Here is a 19,041-nt window from a genome sequence, read left to right on the forward strand (position 1 = left end):
AATGATCATAAAGGTTTCACAGTGTCTCAAAAATATACTCAAAGGGATAACTTGGAAGCTATTAACAGCTTATTTCTAAATAAATGTTCTTTATTTAAAAATGTTAGTTGGTCTCGATCTAATATTCATTAAACACTTCACATGAATGACACAGATGGCTAAAGAAAATTAAGTTGATTGTTTTAAAAGCATTCTAGTAGACAAAGCTTTTGAAAACTTATTTTCCACATTACTGAATATAAAAGTCAATCCCATGTTTGATGGTGTCACCTCTGGATGATCATTTCATGGGTAGTTATCGTACTGTTCAAGATGTTACATTTAGATTGGTTTGTAAACATTCACAGTTTCCATATTCAAAGACTAATAATGTGTCTCATACAGTCTAAAACTTGTCTCCATTATATTACAAAAATGTACATACGTCCGTTAGCAAGCTAACAGACAAAGTTAATATCTTCATTGTAAATGCCCCAGCAGCTAATTGCTGTTGCCAAAAGATTCTTTGATAGCGATGGCTGGCGTGGGTCCAATATGGGTCCAGATGTAGCCTTTCTCTGGACGGATAGGAATGGTGGGGAAAGGACAGCTCCTGGACTTGAAGTACTCCGAGGGGGCGTGGCACACAAACTCCAGGTACTCCATCTTCCTGGGAAAATCCTCCTCTGGACCTATAGAAGTCAGATAATCAATAACAGAGACATTATTGGCTAGTTGTGGTCTTTGAGTCTACTGTGACATTACTCACATTTACACAATGTTCAAAGATAGACATAACTTATTTCTGTATTCTCAAATGTAACTTTAGTCTAATGTGACATAAATTCAGCCTTCTGGGTGGCGCAGTGGTCTAAGGCACTGCATCTTCTTGGTTCGAGCCCAGGCTCTGCCGCAGCCGGGAGGTCCATGGGGCGACGCACAATGGCCCAGCGTCATCCGGGTTTGGCCCGGCAGGGATATCCTTCTCATTGCGCACTAGCGACTCCTGTGGCGGGACGGGCGCAGTGCATGCTGACCAGGTCGCCAGGTGTAAGGTGTTTCCTCCGACACATTGGTGCGGCTGGCTTCCGTGTTGGATGTGCGTTGTGTCAGGAAGCAGTGTGTTTCGGAGGGCGCATGGCTCTCGACTCCGTACGGGAGGTCCAGCGGTATCCATCTGGTTACTACCAAATGGATACCACAAAATTGGGGAGAAAAAAGGCTTTTTTATTTTTTTTTAAGTGATGTAAATTCAATCATCACTCACCAACAATGTAAGTGGCAGGATCAAACAGGTCCTTAGGACTGGCCTGGGTTGGTATCAACCAAGTCAAGGCTGCACTTTTCTCACAGTATTGGTCCTGGACAAAACCTCTGATCTGTGCATAGTATGGCCTCCCATCATCCTCATCTGTAACTTTGATGACATCTCCTATCTGATAATACACACCCTGCACAATGACAAAAGATGTGGCATACAGATACGTTTGTTATGTTTGCTAACATACAGTACTGAATGATTTTTAAAAAATAAGTAAACGTACTGTACCTTATAAAAGACTGATTCTGATGTGATGATAGTGGAAACTGATTCTGGTGCTTTGATTGGCTGTGGAAGAAATCACATTTTGAGGAGCTTCAATTAGAACAATTGTCTGACAATCCAACACAAGGATGTCTGAGTTCCTGTGTATTGAACCAATGGTACTGACATTTTTTAGTTTGAAGATGTGTCTTCTTCCTTTTCCTTTGGTAGAGACCTTTTTTTCGGTAGCAGGGTTTTTGTACTTGGTGCTCCTCAACCGTGCTGATCTCCTGTGGATCTCTTGTTTAGACTGTGGGCAAGATGTGTCAAATACCAATATGACAATGTGGATCACACATGCCTATATGATTGATCTCTGCTTTGCCTTGGAAGTATAACAGTATGGAGGTACAGCCACTAAGGGAAGCACACTCCAGTGCAGTGCAGGCCTATGTATATTTTATATGTGCAAACCTGCTTGCCCCCGACATTATTATGCTGTGTGTTGGAGGACGCAGAGGGTCCAGATGCTCCACTGCTGGTGCTCTTCCCCGTACAGTTATTGCACAGGATCTCTCCTTGGTTTCCCTTTTTCCACATTGACGATGAGTTTGTTTTGCAGACAGCGCAACATGGTTTCAAACCCAGCGGCATCTTGATAGGAAAATGTAGGCCAGCGAAATGAACGCAGAGGCTAGCTAGCTATTTAGCCAGCTAACTGTATTCTGGCTAACATCAGCAACAACAACAAAGCCGTTCTTGACGGACGTACTTAGACAAAAAACTACAGCATGCAAATCAAATACAACCAGCAATAAGCTAGATCTAAAGGAACAACACAAATGGCTACATCGATTTAGCCCAGACAGCTAGCTAATCAGTCTGTAAAAATGTCTTCTTCTTTCAAGTTCAGCTAGCTAGTGTGGGCCACACTAAGCGAAGTGTAATGCTCCACCTACTGTGATGGCGTGTATCGACAGCCTTATATCTAGGTATTATATTTATCTAACAGGCAGGCTTATAAACTATCTATCAGCTACTTATTAGCAAAAGGGAAGTAAAAAAACAACAATCATATTGTCTTAAACAGGAGTACATACTGTTGAGGGTTCGTCAACTATGTTTGGCCTCGGCCCAATTTTTTTCTGAGCTATTAGTCGGCGGGTCAGAACATAAATTATAGCATATAATTTTAGCACAATGAATTGGCCTACACTACAAATTGAACATGTTTAACAAATCCGATTAGTACATAATAAATTCAGTGACAATAACATATTTTTTTCGATCTGATTACACTCATAAAATCACCATGTCTCTATTCAAATGTTATTTTGTCTATTTCTCTGTACGTTGATTGGTGGGGAAAAACAGGTCTACGTAGTCAACTGGAAGCTACACTATTGTTTTAACGTCAACATTCGTTCTGTTCAGAACAATCATATTGATAGCAACAGAAAATGTCGCTCTCAAAACGTATCAAAAGAAAGGTGGATAATGAAAATTGAAATTTCAGGGAAGAATGTACAGAGATATGCGTTCATTTTACCATCTTTTCCCAATGCCATGCCAGTGTGTCTTATTTGCAATGAAAATATCGCTGTTTACAAATAATTCAATCTCAGACGTCATTATAAATCTAACCATGGCATGTTCTAATTTAAACGGGTTAAATCTCCAGTTACAAGGAAGAGGGAAAACAGTCGTGGACATGGTGGAAAAACTTGAGGCCTTTACTATGTTCGATTTGGATTTGTCATCTGGAAGGCTACTGCACTTCAGCACACTGAAGAAACGAGAGGCAGAGGGACAAGGTCGCAGCATTGTCCGAGGTGATGAAAGAGTTCAATTTACAAATTAGAACTTCTCCACCAGATTAAACAGCCTACAGCATGCCAAAGGATATTATTGCATTTGTACGTGATCCTCTCACAGTCCGCCCAAGTGGAGAATTATCCTCCCTTGCTAAGAAAACGATACCCTCGCTGGATGAGACCGCAATTCAAACTCAGCTGATTGAATTCCAGACATCCAGCCAAATCAAGGATGCTCTCCGAATCCTTGTGCGTTTTGGATGGCATGCTCAGAGGAATACAGCACAATAAAGAATCTTGCATTTTATGTACTAACATCAAGTCCTCATTTTCCTCTATGAACGCAATAGAGACTCATGACAGGAACCAGCTTTCAATCGAGGACAGCCTGTGGACACAAGATCGTGTCCGAGGGGAAATGCAACTTTTCCCATTGTGTAAGTCACTTAGTGGCCTATATGAAAGTATTTAGTCAATACTAACATTGTGCTTTTCCAGGGATATTTAGGTCTCAAGCTGACAGTAAGTTCTGTTTGTTCTCTCGTTAAAGGAGCAGGCCATCTTTAAATTATTGTTTTATGTAGGATGCTACATTTTTGGCCAGTTGCAATTGTAAGTACGCATAATTTTAAAAATCCCACTTCTATTAGGCCATTCATTTTTTTTTTTTTGTAAAAGATGCTGTTAAGCCTCATAACTGGCTGAGCTAGGCTAAGGTATTTTATATATTTTATATAGGCCTAGACTCGGACGAAATAGACTCCAATTAAGGACTCTTGTTGTTATTTTTTATTTAATGTTTTATTTAGGGGTAGATCAGCTTTAATACTGCAGATAGATTGTAGCTACCATCAATGTAATTGTAATTAGCATCACTTCCAATCCCCCAATATATATATATTGTGGCGTACAGCAGGTCAGCCACCAGGGGGAGACTCGTCGAGGCCTGGTAACATGGAGTATACATCGAGGCGATGGCTCCATCTGCTGGACGTGCCAGGTCTCGATGGGCTCTCCAGCCAGGACTAATTGGGGCTGATTGGGAGCTGGTGAAATATCAAGGGCGGATTGCTCACCAGCTGTGCAAGGCCCATAAAGCTGTCAGAAGGGCCACACACAGGAGGACTAGGGGAAGTGAGGTGACTTCCATGTGGTTGGATACGGTTACCCGAGCTAAGATGAGGGAGTTGAGTTTGTGTGCACGACAGGATACAGGAAGACCCGGAGCCCAGGAGAAGGTATCGCGGAGAGGGTCTCATGGAGGAGACCTGTTCTTTTTCTTTTTGATTTATTATTTAATAAACACCCTTGAAACCGAGCTACTCATACTCTGTCTGTATCTGATCTATGTAAACGTCTTGACCAAACCCCCTGGTCTGCCACAATATATATATATATATATACAGTGCCTTGCGAAAGTATTCGGCCCCCTTGAACTTTGCGACCTTTTGCCACATTTCAGGCTTCAAACATAAAGATATAAAACTGCATTTTTTTGTGAAGAATCAACAACAAATGGGACACAATCATGAAGTGGAACAACATTTATTGGATATTTCAAACTTTTTAAACAAATCAAAAACTGAAAAATTGGGCGTGCAAAATTATTCAGCCCCTTTACTTTCAGTGCAGCAAACTCTCTCCAGAAGTTCAGTGAGGATCTCTGAATTATCCAATGTTGACCTAAATGACTAATGATGATAAATACAATCCAAGTCTCTGTATAAATGTTTAATCAAGTCTCCGTATAAATGCACCTGCACTGTGATAGTCTCAGAGGTCCTTTAAAAGCGCAGAGAGCATCATGAAGAACAAGGAACACACCAGGGAGGTCCGAGATACTGTTGTGAAGAAGTTTAAAGCCGGATTTGGATACAAAAAGATTTCCCAAGCTTTAAACATCCCAAGGAGCACTGTGCAAGCGATAATATTGAAATGGAAGGAGTATCAGACCACTGCAAATCTACCAAGACCTGGCCGTCCCTCTAAACTTTCAGCTCATACAAGGAGAAGACTGATCAGAGATGCAGCCAAGAGGCCCATGCTCACTCTGGATGAACTGCAGAGATCTACAGCTGAGGTGGGAGACTCTGTCCATAGGACAACAATCAGTCGTATATTGCACAAATCTGGCCTTTATGGAAGAGTGGCAAGAAGAAAGCCATTTCTTAAAGATATCCATAAAAAGTGTCGTTTAAAGTTTGCCACAAGCCACCTGGGAGACACACCAAACATGTGGAAGAAGGTGCTCTGGTCAGATGAAACCAAAATGGAACTTTTTGGCAACAATGCAAAACGTTATGTTTGGCGTAAAAGCAACACAGCTCACACCATCCCCACTGTCAAACATGGTGGTGGCAGCATCATGGTTTGGACCTGCTTTTCTTCAGCAGGGACAGGGAAGATGGTTAAAATTGATGGGAAGATGGATGGAGCCAAATACAGGACCATTCTGGAAGAAAACCTGATGGAGTCTGCAAAAGACCTGACTGAGACTGGGACGGAGATTTGTCTTCCAACAAGACAATGATCCAAAACATAAAGCAAAATCTACAATGGAATGGTTCAAAAATAAACATATCCAGGTGTTAGAATGGCCAAGTCAAAGTCCAGACCTGAATCCAATCGAGAATCTGTGGAAAGAACTGAAAACTGCTGTTCACAAATGCTCTCCATCCAACCTCACTGAGCTCGAGCTGTTTTGCAAGGAGGAATGGGAAAAAAATTCAGTCTCTCGATGTGCAAAACTGATAGAGACATACCCCAAGCGACTTACAGCTGTAATCGCAGCAAAAGGTGGCGCTACAAAGTATTAACTTAAGGGGGCTGAATAATTTTGCACGCCCAATTTTTCAGTTTTTGATTTGTTAAAAAAGTTAGAAATATCCAATAAATGTCGTTCCACTTCATGATTGTGTCCCACTTGTCGTTGATTCTTCACAAAAAAATACAGTTTTTTATCTTTATGTTTGAAGCCTGAAATGTGGCAAAAGGTCGCAAAGTTCAAGGGGGCCGAATACTTTCGCAAGGCACTGTATGTATATATATGTATATATATATATATATATATATATATATATATATATATATATATATATATATATATGTATATATACATACACTACCGGTGAAAAGTTTTAGAACACCTACTCATTGAAGGGTTTTTCTTTATTTTTACTATTTTCTACATTGTAGAATAATAGTGAAGACATCAAAACTATGAAATAACACATATGGAATCATATAGTAACCAAAAAAGTGTTAAACAAATCCTTTGCCTTGATGACAGCTTTGCGCACTTTTGGCATTCTCTCAACCAGCTTCATGTGGTAGTCACCTGGAATGCATTTCAATTAACAGGTGTGCCTTCTTAAAAGTAAATCTGCAGAGCTGGGAAGGTTGTATCCTTCATATAAATAACATTCTTTTAGTTATTGAGAGAATTTTGTATAATAATTTAAGTTGAGAAATTCTACATTTTGAATCTGGCATCGTTTTGCGTATCAGTTCATAAACCATGTACCATGGGATTGGTACGTCAAAGATCTCTTCCCAACTATTTTGCCATCTTTATGGTACAGCTGTCATTTTTTTAAACATAAATTAAACTGAAAAATTTTCTTATCACAATATTCTTTAACCAATGATGATCTTTATTGCAGGGCCAACAGACCAGTTCCTTACTTCTTCCCCCTTCCACTTTCCTTTTCCATTTTTTGCGGTAATGCTTCAATTAGTTGGTTGAAATTTTGGGTAGAGCAGATATTTCCATATGTTTTTGATAGCTGCAACTCTTATTGTTTGTAAAGTCAAATTAAAATGAAGATTATTGTTTAAATGGATTACTCGACTGATGTAGGTTTTCTCAATCTGTTGCTGTGCAACACTTGCATAAGAAGTTAGCTATATTTTCAGCACCAGGCACTGGTCCCCTCCTATTGATTGCACTGTGGCTGCAGCTTTACCTTTCAGCACCACAAAATGGTCCGCTGCCTGCTTTATTATATGACTGTCTCCTGTATTCTCTCTCGTCATGAAATAAGTTAAAATGCAACTATTGCCTTATTTCGGGAGAATAACTTCCTTCGTGAGACATTGCATTTGGGAGTGTTTGCATCTCGAGTCCTTGACTTTTTTAAAATTATTTTTTTATTTTTTATTTTATGAAAAAATATATATATATATTTGGGGAGCAAATAATATTTCTGGTGGGCCAGATTTGACCCGCAAGTTGGGGAACCCTGCTCTACTGGTCTACTGGTAGAGATACTTGGCTGAAGGTAGAGATACAAGGCTGAAGGTATCTCTAGACTAACATATGGTGCTCTATCTTTATATCTTGACAGTAAAATAAGCAAGGAGAGAGACCAGATGCTTTTCAACTTTCTTTTGAGAAACTGTACCCAGTACATTAGGACAACTGTTGTAATGAACATTTATGAGAATGGTGGACTGAATTTTCTGGACTTTACTACTTTAAATAACACTTTTAAGATCAATTGGATAAAATAATTCCTAAGAAGACCCACTTCTATCTGGAATTGTATTCCTCATCATGTCTTCTCTACTTTTGGTGGCCTTAACTTCATGTTGTTTTGCAATTATAATAGACAAAGTTTCAGTGGAACGTTCTGCTTTTCATCAGCAGGTTTTCTTGTCATGGTCCTTAATTTATAAACACAATTTTTCTCCACACAGATATTATATATGGAATAATCGGGATATATTGTATAAAGATACTTCTTTGTTTTTAGAATATTGGGTTCTGAAATAATATCCTATTGGTGAGCCAACTGGTAAATGCAGAGGGTCTTTTACTCAGTTATAAGGAATTCTTATCACTTTACAAGGTCCCTGTAAAACCTAAAGATTTTGCAATTGTTTTAGATGCCATTCCCTCAGGTGTTGCTATGTTATTCAGGAACGTGTCAAGACCTGACCCTCAGAGCCTACCTTCTATTGACCCTGTTGACTCATCAGTAGGAAAGATTTGTTTCTCTTTTGGTCCATTCAACAACAGAGCGATACGAACCTTGTTTCAGCAGGATGTTGTATGTCATGCCTGGAATGGATTTATTGATAATATCGGTTGGAAACAAGTTTGGATGTTGCCACACACATACCTATTAGTTAACAGAATTAAGGAAGTTTCCTTTAAAATTATTCATAAATATTATCCTGCCAACCACTATATGAAGAAGTTTAAGGAAAACATCAACTCAAATTGCTCCTTTTGTAATGACCACCCAGAAACAGTGTTGCATCTTTTTTGGCATTGTGTTCATGTAAGAAAACTGGCAAGACATCAGTAGATTTATAATTGAACACATTTATGAAGATTTTACACTATTGTGGAGAGATGTACTGTTTGGATTCTTTACATACAATAGAAATAAGCTGAAACATTTTTATGTAATTAATTTAATTATTATTTTGGTCAAATGTCATATACACAAATGTACATTTACAAACAGAGAACCACATTTCCGTACCCTATAAAAAGAAATTTAACTGTATTGTAATGCTCTACTAACAAAAAATCTGTTAGAATTGTAAGTATATGTATGTTCCTTAAGGTCCTTGTGTAATTGTAATGTGATATTGTACCCCCTAGCTCGATTGTTTATTGTTTGTAATCTATGTATGCTTGTGTTCCCTCGTGCTTTATGTATTGATTTGTTGTTAAAAAAACAATGTTTTAAAGTAGAGTGTGGGGAAAAAAATGTCATAAATTAATTAAAAATAAATACAAATAAAAAAAGGATTTGGAGGGAAATGGAAGAAGAAAAAAACTAACCACGCCCACGTCATTGCTCTGAAAGTAGCGGGGTACTTCCGCTCTTCGCAAGTGTTTATCAACTGTGTGCCCTTACTACTGAGAAACATACTTATCAAGATGTCGAGCAACAACGTGGAAGAGAAAGTGAATCATGCATCTAACAGCAAAGGCATCTCTCTTCCAATGACTCGTGTGAAACTGATCATGAAAAGTTCTCCCGACGTCTCAAGCATCAACCAAGAGGCTCTTCTCCTCACCACCAAAGCAACAGTAAGTTTAGTTCAATCGGCAGTTTGTTTATTGGTTTAGCTATGCTAGCTAGCTAACGGTACGTATTAGCTAGGCCTACAAGGTAATTTTGCAGTAAGGTCTGAAATGAATGTATACATATATAGACAGTACTAGCTATCTACTTTCATAAAGTGCGACTTTAATCTCTAAATTTACTGTACTTGTCAAGGTAGGTAACTAACCCTGTACTGCTAGCTAACTAACGTTCACCCCGAAGTGACATTACGGTTGCACATAAAGTGGAAATATATTTGGCTGTAATTTAAACCAGAATAGGATGTACAGTTATCCCGTAATGAATGCAGGGCCTAAAATGAACAACCGCCAAATACGGGTAGATTTAGGCATTGGCTAATTCACTAGCCATGTTGGCGGGGTGGCCACACTCGGGGCTCTTGAGTGCTAGCGTTTAATAAAATTAGTCAAGTATGGGTACGTTGTGATTTATATCAAAATAAATGCTGCAGTTGTTGTGTTCAAAGTATTTCTCCCGTTTTTGTTTCGTATCTGGTCATGCACAAAGATCGGAATCCTAACGTCAAATCTATCCCACTTCCCGTAGCAACACTGCCTGTATCTACGGGTCACAGTGGCTGTTATTCACAAACGTTTTAGTCTGGACTCCCAAGTGGCGCAGCGGTCTAAGGCACTGCATCTCAGTGCAAGAAGCGTCACTACAGTCTCGGTCTAAGGCACTGCATCTCAGTGCAAGAAGCGTCACTACAGTCTCTGGTTCGAATCCAGGCTATCCGGCCGTGATTGGGAGTCCCATAGGGCGGCGCACAATTGGCCCAGCGTCGTCTGGGGTAGGCGTCATTGTAAATACTAACTAGTTAAATACAATTTTAAGTATTTTCTAACATGTAGGATGTGTAGACAGTAGAAGCTGTTTTTCAGTCCTCTCTCTCTTCTTTGATGAAGCTTAACCACAGTTTGCATCCAAAATATATGTTCAGCTCTGCCCACAAATTTTCTATAGGATTACGGTCAGGGCTTTGTGATGGCCACTCCAATACCTTGACTTTGTTGTCCTTAAGCCATTTTGTTACAACTTTTGAAGTACACTTGGGGTCATTGTCCATTTGGAAGACCCATATGCGGCCAAGCTTTTACTTCCTGACTGACGTCATGAGATGTTACGTCAATATATCCACATTTTCCTACCTCATGATGCCATCTATTGTGTGAAGTCCCTCCTGCAGCAAAGCACCACCACATGATGCTGCCCCCCCCCCCCCCCCCCCTCTCACGGTTGGGATGGTGTTCTTCAGCGTGCAAGCCTCTTTTTTTTCTTCCAAACATAACGATGGTCATTATGGCCAAACAGTTCTATTTTTGTTTCATCAGACCAGAGGACATTTCTCCAAAAAGTACAATCTTTGTCCCCATGTGCAGTTGCAAACCGTAGTCTGGATTTTTTTATGCCGGTTTTGGAGCAGTGGCTTCTTCGTTTCTGAGTGGCCTTTCAGGTAATGTCGATATAGGACTCGTTTTACTGTGGATATAGATACTTTTGTACCTGTTTCCTCCAGCATCTTCACAAGGTCCTTTGCTGTTGTTCTGGGATTGATTTGCACTTTTCGCACCAAAGTACATTAATCTCTAGGAGACAGAACAGGTCTCCTTCCTGAGCGGTATGACAGCTGCGTGGTCCCATGGGGTTTATACCTGCGTACAGATGAACGTGGTACCTTCAGGCATTTGGAAATTGCTCCCAAGGATGAACCAGACTTGTGGAGGTCTACAATCTTTTTTTCTGAGGTCTTGGCTGATTTTTAAAAATGTTCCCATGATGTCAAGCAAATAGGCACTGAGTTTGAAGGTAGACCTTGAAATACATCCACAGGTACACCTCCAATTGACTCAAATGATGTCAATTAGCCTATCAGAAGCTTCTAAAGCCATGACATCATTTTATGGAATTTTCCAAGCTGTTTAATGCACAGTCAATGTATGTGTATGTAAACTTCTGACCCACTGGAATTGTGGTTCATTGAAATAATCTGTCTGTAAACAATTTTTGGAAAAATTACTTGTCATGCACACAGTAGATGTCCTAAACGACTTGCTAAAAATATATAGGTGACAAGAAATTTGTGGAGTGGTTGAAAAATGAGTTTTAATGACGCCAACCCAAGTGTATGTAAACCTTCGACTTCTTCAAATGTACTTATATTCCAGACTCTGACGTTGCTCTTTCTAATAATTTTGTAATTACATTTTGGGGATTTTTGTGTTTTTGGGGGGGTATATTACTGCACTGTTGGGGATAGGGAGCGTTTCGCTAGACTTGCGATAACATCTGTGGAATATGTGTAGTTGACCAATAGAATGTGATTTGCCCCTCAACTTACTTTACGTGGCTATAGTGTAACCTCCATCAGAGCCTTGTAAAGAGAAGACTGCCCTTCATCCTAATGGTGTCACTGGTAATGATATGGAACTGTCCCATGTAATAAGTTGATTCATCTCTCTTCTAGGAACTGTTTGTTCAGCACCTAGCTCTGTCCTCATTCAATAATGGATCAGGGAAAGACCAGACCCTCTTGTACAGTGATCTGGCCAATACTGTTGAGGAGAAAGAGACTTTTCAGTTTCTCACAGGTAAGAACTCTCTCACAGATAACCTTCTTTACTATTATGTATTGATTTTTACAAAAGAAATGAACTCTTTATGCGATGCGCAATGCAGAGAACACCGGAATAATTATCATTTCATGACCATAGTGAATTATTGTAATGTTTGTAAATTAATCCCATAAGGGATGGGTCCCAACTGGTGATTTGACACATTTTTTTTTAATGAAATGTGATTTAATACATTCGTCACCGCCAGTTGACTGTCCCTCTCTTCTCTCTGAATGAACATGGGCTATCATGACACTGAGAAAGCAAATATTTTTATCTGTTCCGTTTGTAGATATCCTACCGAAGAAGATCTTGGTTCGGGATTACCTGAAGCTTCTAGAAGAAAATCCAATTGAAGAAGCAGACAATTGAAGCAAAACCCCTTGAAGCAACAGTGGTTGTATTGCTAGCATGGAGTCTGAATATATTCCTGAAGTAGACCACATTCATACCACTTCCATTCAATGGCATTGTGTAGGCCTACATCTTGATCTGAGATTTACTAGAGCATATCATGTTTACTACAATTAAGTTGCCTAGTCATCCGCATGCTGAGCATCCAGTTTTGGGTCAGAAAGAATCAGTCTGTGAAATGACTACAGATAAAGCGTTAAAATCATAATTATATGTTACCCCCCCCCCCCCCCCCCCCCCCCTCCCCGCCACAGCAATAACCTGCTGCCTAAGAGGGAATTCTCTGTACTCCCCTGGGTTTTGATGCCAGCTGATGCATATAGTGCACAGAGATGAGGGATTTCATTTGTTTTGGGCATTATGTTTTACAGGAGACCTTGAAGCAAAGGGTGAACAGATCAGTTTCTTTTTTTTTTTTCAACAATGTCTTCCATACAAGCGACGCAGTTCTCAGGTCAAAATCAATTTCTCGTTGGTTGTATCCTTTTATAAAGAGGAACACCTATGCACAGTCTTTGCTAATGGACTTTTATTCCTTTTATTCATATACCCAATGAAATCTGCAGAAATATAGACATGCAAACTGATTTCTTAAAGCGTTTGAATGGGTTATGTGACTAAGGAATATACAGACCTTAGATTTTAGCTGTGTTTAGTGTGATCTATTTTCTATACTACTCATAGGTACTTCCAGTCCTGGGGGGCTGCAGGTAGCACTTATTTAAATCTTCTCTTATTATTTTTTGTAACAGCTCCTCTCCGATTGCAATGTAAGTTATGCTACAGTAGGCATTGCCATATTTTTTGGTTTTTCATGTGAAATAATCAGACTTAATACATTTATTGAATCAAAGTCTAAATATTCTGCTGTGTGTCTTGTGTGCCATGAAACTACAAAGCAAGGTCCTGTAATGTGATGTCTCAAGAATGCACTGAACTAAGTAGCCTAACTGTCCCATTAAATCATAACTTAATCATATTCTGTTAACTCATACCCAAATAGATGTTGTTGACTCATCCTATACTCCCATTTGTGGCCAAAGCATACATTGAAGGGGGAAAAAACACTAAGAAACCCACCTCAAACTCAATTGCATACTCCTGACATCTCTTCGGGAGGATGAGCTGGCCAATCTACTCGCACCATTATGTTAGGGTACTTAACTTGATAACCATTAAATTACTTTGTTTTCCTTCCTTCAAAAAAAAAATCGCTCATATTGTAATTATAGTTCATATTTAATAGAAATCAGGAAACACTGGACAGTTTAACAGCTATGAATATTTTTTTTCTACAAGTGAAAAACAGCAATTTCGATCCCACCCAACTAATGAGACTTGTCTTTTGTACCATAGTTTAGTTTTATTAATAAATTAAATCCTCTTCATGCTACACAGACTTCATCATTCCCTATCTGTTGAATTACTGTAGATACAAGTTTTCGCCTCGGTGCAACAATGTTACGCCATACACAGCTGTACTTCATTCAATAAAACATCTCTTTATGGTACAGGTCTGCAGCCTGGGAGTATAAACAGATTTGATTGCCATCAGAATACCCCTGATGCTGTAGGCTTTGCATACAGTTTGGATTTTAGGTACATGTGATTAAAATACACCTAATAGGAATGTGACGCTATTGAGGAATAAAAGGCAAAGAATACAGTACATAAAGTGCACCTCTTGCTTTGTACAGGGTTTCCTACCCTGAATCTGCATGCATTGTGAGTGGAATATATTACATGGTACAGTTCATTCAATGTAAAAAGCCTAAAGAACATATTCACTGTGCCATTTGTTTTTCAAGTCGGAGTTGCATGATGTAAACACCTCTCTAGAAGGGATGCCACGTGGTCTTTCCTGTTGATGGAGTCCTTTGTTGGCAATGTGCTCCTTTATACTAGAAACACAGTCACAAAGGGTTCTTGTAAATCTAAGAACGGGTTCCTAGTTACCCGTGGGATTGGTTCAAGCTGTATCGTACTAGAAAAATGTGGGGAGGACTGAAGATGTAGAGCATTTGCAATTATTCAGGTGCCGTCTGGATAAATGTTCCCGCTGTGTTTGGACCCCTCCGTGTGACAGGTCCTGAACATAAACTGTTCTCTCTGCTTCTGCATGGCAAGCGGTACCGGTTCATCAAGTTTGCCACCAGCAGACTCCTGAACAGATTCTATGCTATATTGATTGCTTCACTGTTGGGTTTAGAGCTTGCAAGAATGGCATTACATTGTACTTGTGCACGTGGCATTAAAACAAGACTAGTGACTGATCATGCATGACTTCATACGCTAGGAATTCAACCATTCTGGTTTGGAGCAGAAAGCTCAATATTACCTTTCCTCTTTGTTCTCTTACTCCCCTATTCTGCTTGCACAAACCCCAAGAGGAAGTTCGCTCAATCACCTTTGATCAACTAACTTTTACAACCATTTAATTTCTCAATAGTATTACCTTGCCTATAATAACAAATAATCACTGTGGTAAAGTACCAAATTGTCATACTTGAGTAAAGATACTTTAATAGAAAATGGCTCACGTAAAAGTGAATGTCACCCAGTAAAAGTAAATGTTCAATTTGAAATGCAAGCCAAACAGCACAATATTTGTTTTAATTTATAGATAGCCAGACATAATTTAGTGAGTCTGCCCGATCAGTGACAGTAGTGATGACAGCGCGTTCTCTTGATAAGTCCATGAATTGGACCATTTTGCTGTCCTGCTAAGCATTTGAAATGTAAGAGTACTTTTAGGTGTCAGATGAAATGTATGGGAGTAAAAAGCACATTTTTAGTTAGGAATGTAGTGGAGTAAAAATAAGTGAAAAACAAAGTACAGATACCCCAAAAAAACTACTTTAGCAGTACTTCAAAGTACTTTTACTTTGTTTATTTACACCACTGGTAAAAGGGCATTAATATGACTGCTTGAATATTCCCTCTAGGAGCAAAGCCTAGCACAAGCCTGCTGCTGTGCAAGCCAACTATCATCCTGGTCCCGCCCGCACCAGGCACTCAGGAGGAAACAGGACAGGCAGAACTCAGCTCATTGTTCTATCCTGGAGCAACTACACCACGATGGAACTGGACCAGTTTTGTTCCCCAGCCGTGTTTGTATTAGCATGGTAAGTGAGGCTGCTGGGCTGAGGAGTAATGTAAATGGCATTATTATCTAGATAGGCCTAATAAGTGGAGCTAGAAACAAAACAAGGCCAGCACTGAATCATTCATCCAGGGAAACATGAGCCCACAGGACTCTTTGTTTTGGACATTGCATTAAGTTCACAGCAACTTTTATCCGTTCTTCAAAAACTCACCTACATTTTCCTGTGTATTCTTTCCGTGTGCTAGTAGGGTGGTCTAATTAAACAATAAGGCCCGAGGTGGTGTAGTATATGGCCAATATACCACGGCTTAGGGCTGTTCTTAGCCACGACACAACAGAGTGCCTGGATACAGCCCTTAGCCGTGGTGTATTGGCCATATACCACAAACCCCAGAGGTGCCTTATTGCTATTATCAACTTGTTACCAACATAATTAGAACGTTGTTGTATTTGTTTGTTATACCCATGGTATACGGTCTGATATACCACAGCTTTCAGCCAATCAGCATTCAGGGCTCTAACCACCCTGTTTATAATAGCAATGTTTGGCATGATCCCACTGGGCAAAAACTGGTTGAATCAACGTTGTTTCCATGTCATTTCAACATATCAAAATATTTTATATTTGAGATTCTTCAAAGTAGCCACCCTTTGCCTTGACAGCTTAGCACACCCTTGGCATTCTCTCAACCAGCTTCACCTGGAATGCTTTTTCAACAGTCTTGAAAGAGTTCCCACATATGCTGAGAACTTGTTGGCTGCTTTTCCTTCACTCTGCAGTCCAACTCATTCCAAACCATCTCAATTGGGTTGAGGTTGGGTGATTGTGGAGGCCAGGTCATCTCATGCACTCAATCTCTCTCCTTGGTCAAATAGCATTTACACAGCCTGGAGGTGTGTTGAGTAATTGTCCTGTTGAAAAACAAATGATAGTGGGACTAAGTGCAAACCAGATGAAATTGGCATATCACTGCAGAATGCTGTCGTAGCCATGCTGGTTAAGTGTGCCTTGAATCCAAAATAAATTCCTGACAGTGTCACCATCACACCTCCTCCTCCATGCTTCACGGTGGAAACTACACATGGCGATCATCCGTTCACCTTCTCTGCATCACAAAGACACGGCAGTTGGAACCAAACATCTCAAATTTGGACTCAGACCAAAAGGACAGATTTCCACCAGTCTAATGTCCATTGCTTGTGTTTATTGGCCAAAGCAAGTCTCTTCTTATTGGTGTTCTTTAGTGGTTTCTTTGCCCATCCAACCTGACAGAGCTTAAGAGGATCTGTAGAGATTCGGAGAAACTCCAAATACAGGTGTGCCAAGCTTGTAGCGTCATTCCCAAGAAGACTTGAGGCAGTAACTGCTGCCAAAGGTGCTTCAACAAAGTACGGAGTCAAGGGTCTGAATACTTATGTAAACATATTTCAGTTCATGAATTTGCTAATCATTTTCAAAACCAATTTTTGGGTTAGGGAAAAAAACAATTTAAGCAATTTTAGAGTAAGGCTGTAACGTAAGAAAATGTGATAAGTCAGGGGGTCTGAATACTTTTCAAATGTACCAAATATATATATATTTTGTGTTTATGCCTCCAGTCACACCATCGGTTTAGTGAGTTTTTGTCAGTAAATTTTAAACAAGGGATGTCTTTGAAGAAGTCTACCTCTGACATAAGTAAATAAGAATGGGAGAAAGACTTAACAAAAACAAAAGATGGTGACATTTGATGTGGTTCAAGAAGCCAAAAATGTGTATTACTGAATTAATAACTTGCAGAATCGATGATGATGTCCACCTATATAGAACCATAACTAGTTATTCAAAACATACATACGGGACTAGATTAAACCATTCATATTTTAAGCAAATTGTTATATGCATAGTAAAATAGACATGTAAAGTTTCTTCAAACCTTTTTATTAATTAATGCAATTTACAGTCAAGCCAAAGTGAACTACATCAAGTAATACGTATTCACATTATTTCCTAACAGGGTTTACAGCATAGCTTGTGTTTGTAATCATAATTTTTAACAAAGTCAAATAGAAATCAAAGCTCACTTACACTTTACGACAACAAGAACGAGGAGCTTAGCAGTGGATCCGAACAAATAAACCAGCAACAAAAAGACTTCTCTATGATTGGAATGACAGCAAATTCAGTTTTGGCATGTGGTAAAAGAAGTTAGAGAGACTGAAAATCTAAATGACAGGCGAGGAGGTTTGAGTTCACAGGACTGTGCAGGGCTGACTTTGCGAAGATAAACTTTGGTCACTTTGCTCCTCTGTGGCTTACATTGACATTTAAAGAAACAAAAAAGATCCTCAATGACGGGTTAAAACGGCACCCTGAAAACTCTGTTTACTGTGAAAATAAGTAAAAAGACAGGACATTTGGGTCTTTAAAAAAAAAAGTTAATTGATTAGAATTTGAGGATGAATGTCTATGAAAGAATAACAGAACAAATACATTCATCAAGTGACTGCATCTTTAGGACACTTACATTCATAGGAGGTAGATATGACAATGGGGCATGACATGGTTTCAAGGTGTCTATGGGAATCAAGCTTTTTTTGCAAGTTGTGGATTCTAGTGCATAATTTCGTACTTAAGGCCAAATATACTAGAAGAATGTACCCCATTTGATGTTCTAAGGCTATCTTAAGACAAAGGTGTGGTAGAGTAAGATAGGGAGGAAAAACAGTTGCAGATACAGCCCTTATGGCAATTACCGGAGTCAACAGTCATATTGAACAGCATTGCGTTCCCATAGTTTTGCTGATGGAAAAATTACATGAATTCTTCATTGACTGAACCCATTGTTTTAGGTTCTATGGACACTCACAGCATCCTAACAAAAGCAAAATGTGGAAACTGTGTGGATGCAACTATTCAGACAATCAAATGTTTTAACAAATGCATACAAGACACACAACCATTTATTTTGGCGGCAGGTTCAGAAAATACCCTTTCACTTCTGACAGTGAACATGCAGAACATCCTACAAGACCCATTGAGTCAGAAAGCAGGTTTTGCATGGCATATGCACAGCCTTGTGTGGCAATCAAACCTCCCAGAGGGTGTGGGGGGGGGGGTATTGACATTTTATTGGACAATAGAAAAAGATTACATGAGAAGTCCATGCAGCATTTATCAGGCTTATGAGGTACTTCATGAATATATATCTATATCTTTCCATTTTTTTTGTATTTTTTTTTAAAGATCTTCAAAGTCACATTATTTCTTATAATTCCTATTGATGGCATAAAATACCTTTATTTATTTTTCTGTCCGCCCAGCCACAAGCTGCCTTGAAAGTGCAAAACACAAATACTGATCGTTCTATGCAGCATGTTCACTCAAGGTTGCATGATAATTCATGTAGAAAGTATTTTGTGGCTCTGTGAATCAAAATGTGTAAGCAACCCATATGAGGTGGAAACGAACTTTTAAAAAAAGGCACACACAAAACAGGATGGTTTTAGCTCAGATGACCATAAT

At 39.3% G+C, this 19,041-nt stretch overlaps 2 protein-coding genes and 1 pseudogene across 2 annotated transcripts; 2 read left to right on the forward strand and 1 right to left on the reverse strand.

Moving 5' to 3' along the window:
* Positions 1–69: 69 nt before the first annotated feature.
* LOC110488006 (GATA zinc finger domain-containing protein 1) lies at positions 70–2,866 on the reverse strand. Its single transcript, XM_021559950.3, has 5 exons — positions 1,979–2,866; positions 1,692–1,814; positions 1,529–1,588; positions 1,247–1,430; positions 70–671 (listed from the first exon to the last, which is right to left on the reverse strand). The coding sequence occupies exons 1-5, from the start codon at positions 2,156–2,158 to the stop codon at positions 481–483; spliced, it is 738 nt and encodes a 245-aa protein (XP_021415625.2). The 5' UTR covers positions 2,159–2,866; the 3' UTR covers positions 70–480.
* Positions 2,867–2,946: 80 nt separating this feature from the next.
* On the forward strand, positions 2,947–3,883 carry LOC149970221 (uncharacterized; annotated as a pseudogene).
* Positions 3,884–9,109: 5,226 nt separating this feature from the next.
* On the forward strand, positions 9,110–14,099 carry LOC110488007 (chromatin accessibility complex protein 1). Its single transcript, XM_021559951.3, has 3 exons — positions 9,110–9,367; positions 11,869–11,992; positions 12,309–14,099. Exons 1-3 carry the CDS (start codon positions 9,215–9,217, stop codon positions 12,386–12,388), a joined length of 357 nt encoding a protein of 118 aa, XP_021415626.1. The 5' UTR covers positions 9,110–9,214; the 3' UTR covers positions 12,389–14,099.
* The last annotated feature ends 4,942 nt before the right edge of the window (positions 14,100–19,041 follow it).

The sequence above is a fragment of the Oncorhynchus mykiss genome, chromosome 30 (genome assembly GCF_057628025.1).
Source record: "Oncorhynchus mykiss isolate SJ-2025 chromosome 30, ASM5762802v1, whole genome shotgun sequence".
NCBI classification, from domain to species: Eukaryota; Metazoa; Chordata; class Actinopteri; order Salmoniformes; family Salmonidae; genus Oncorhynchus; species Oncorhynchus mykiss.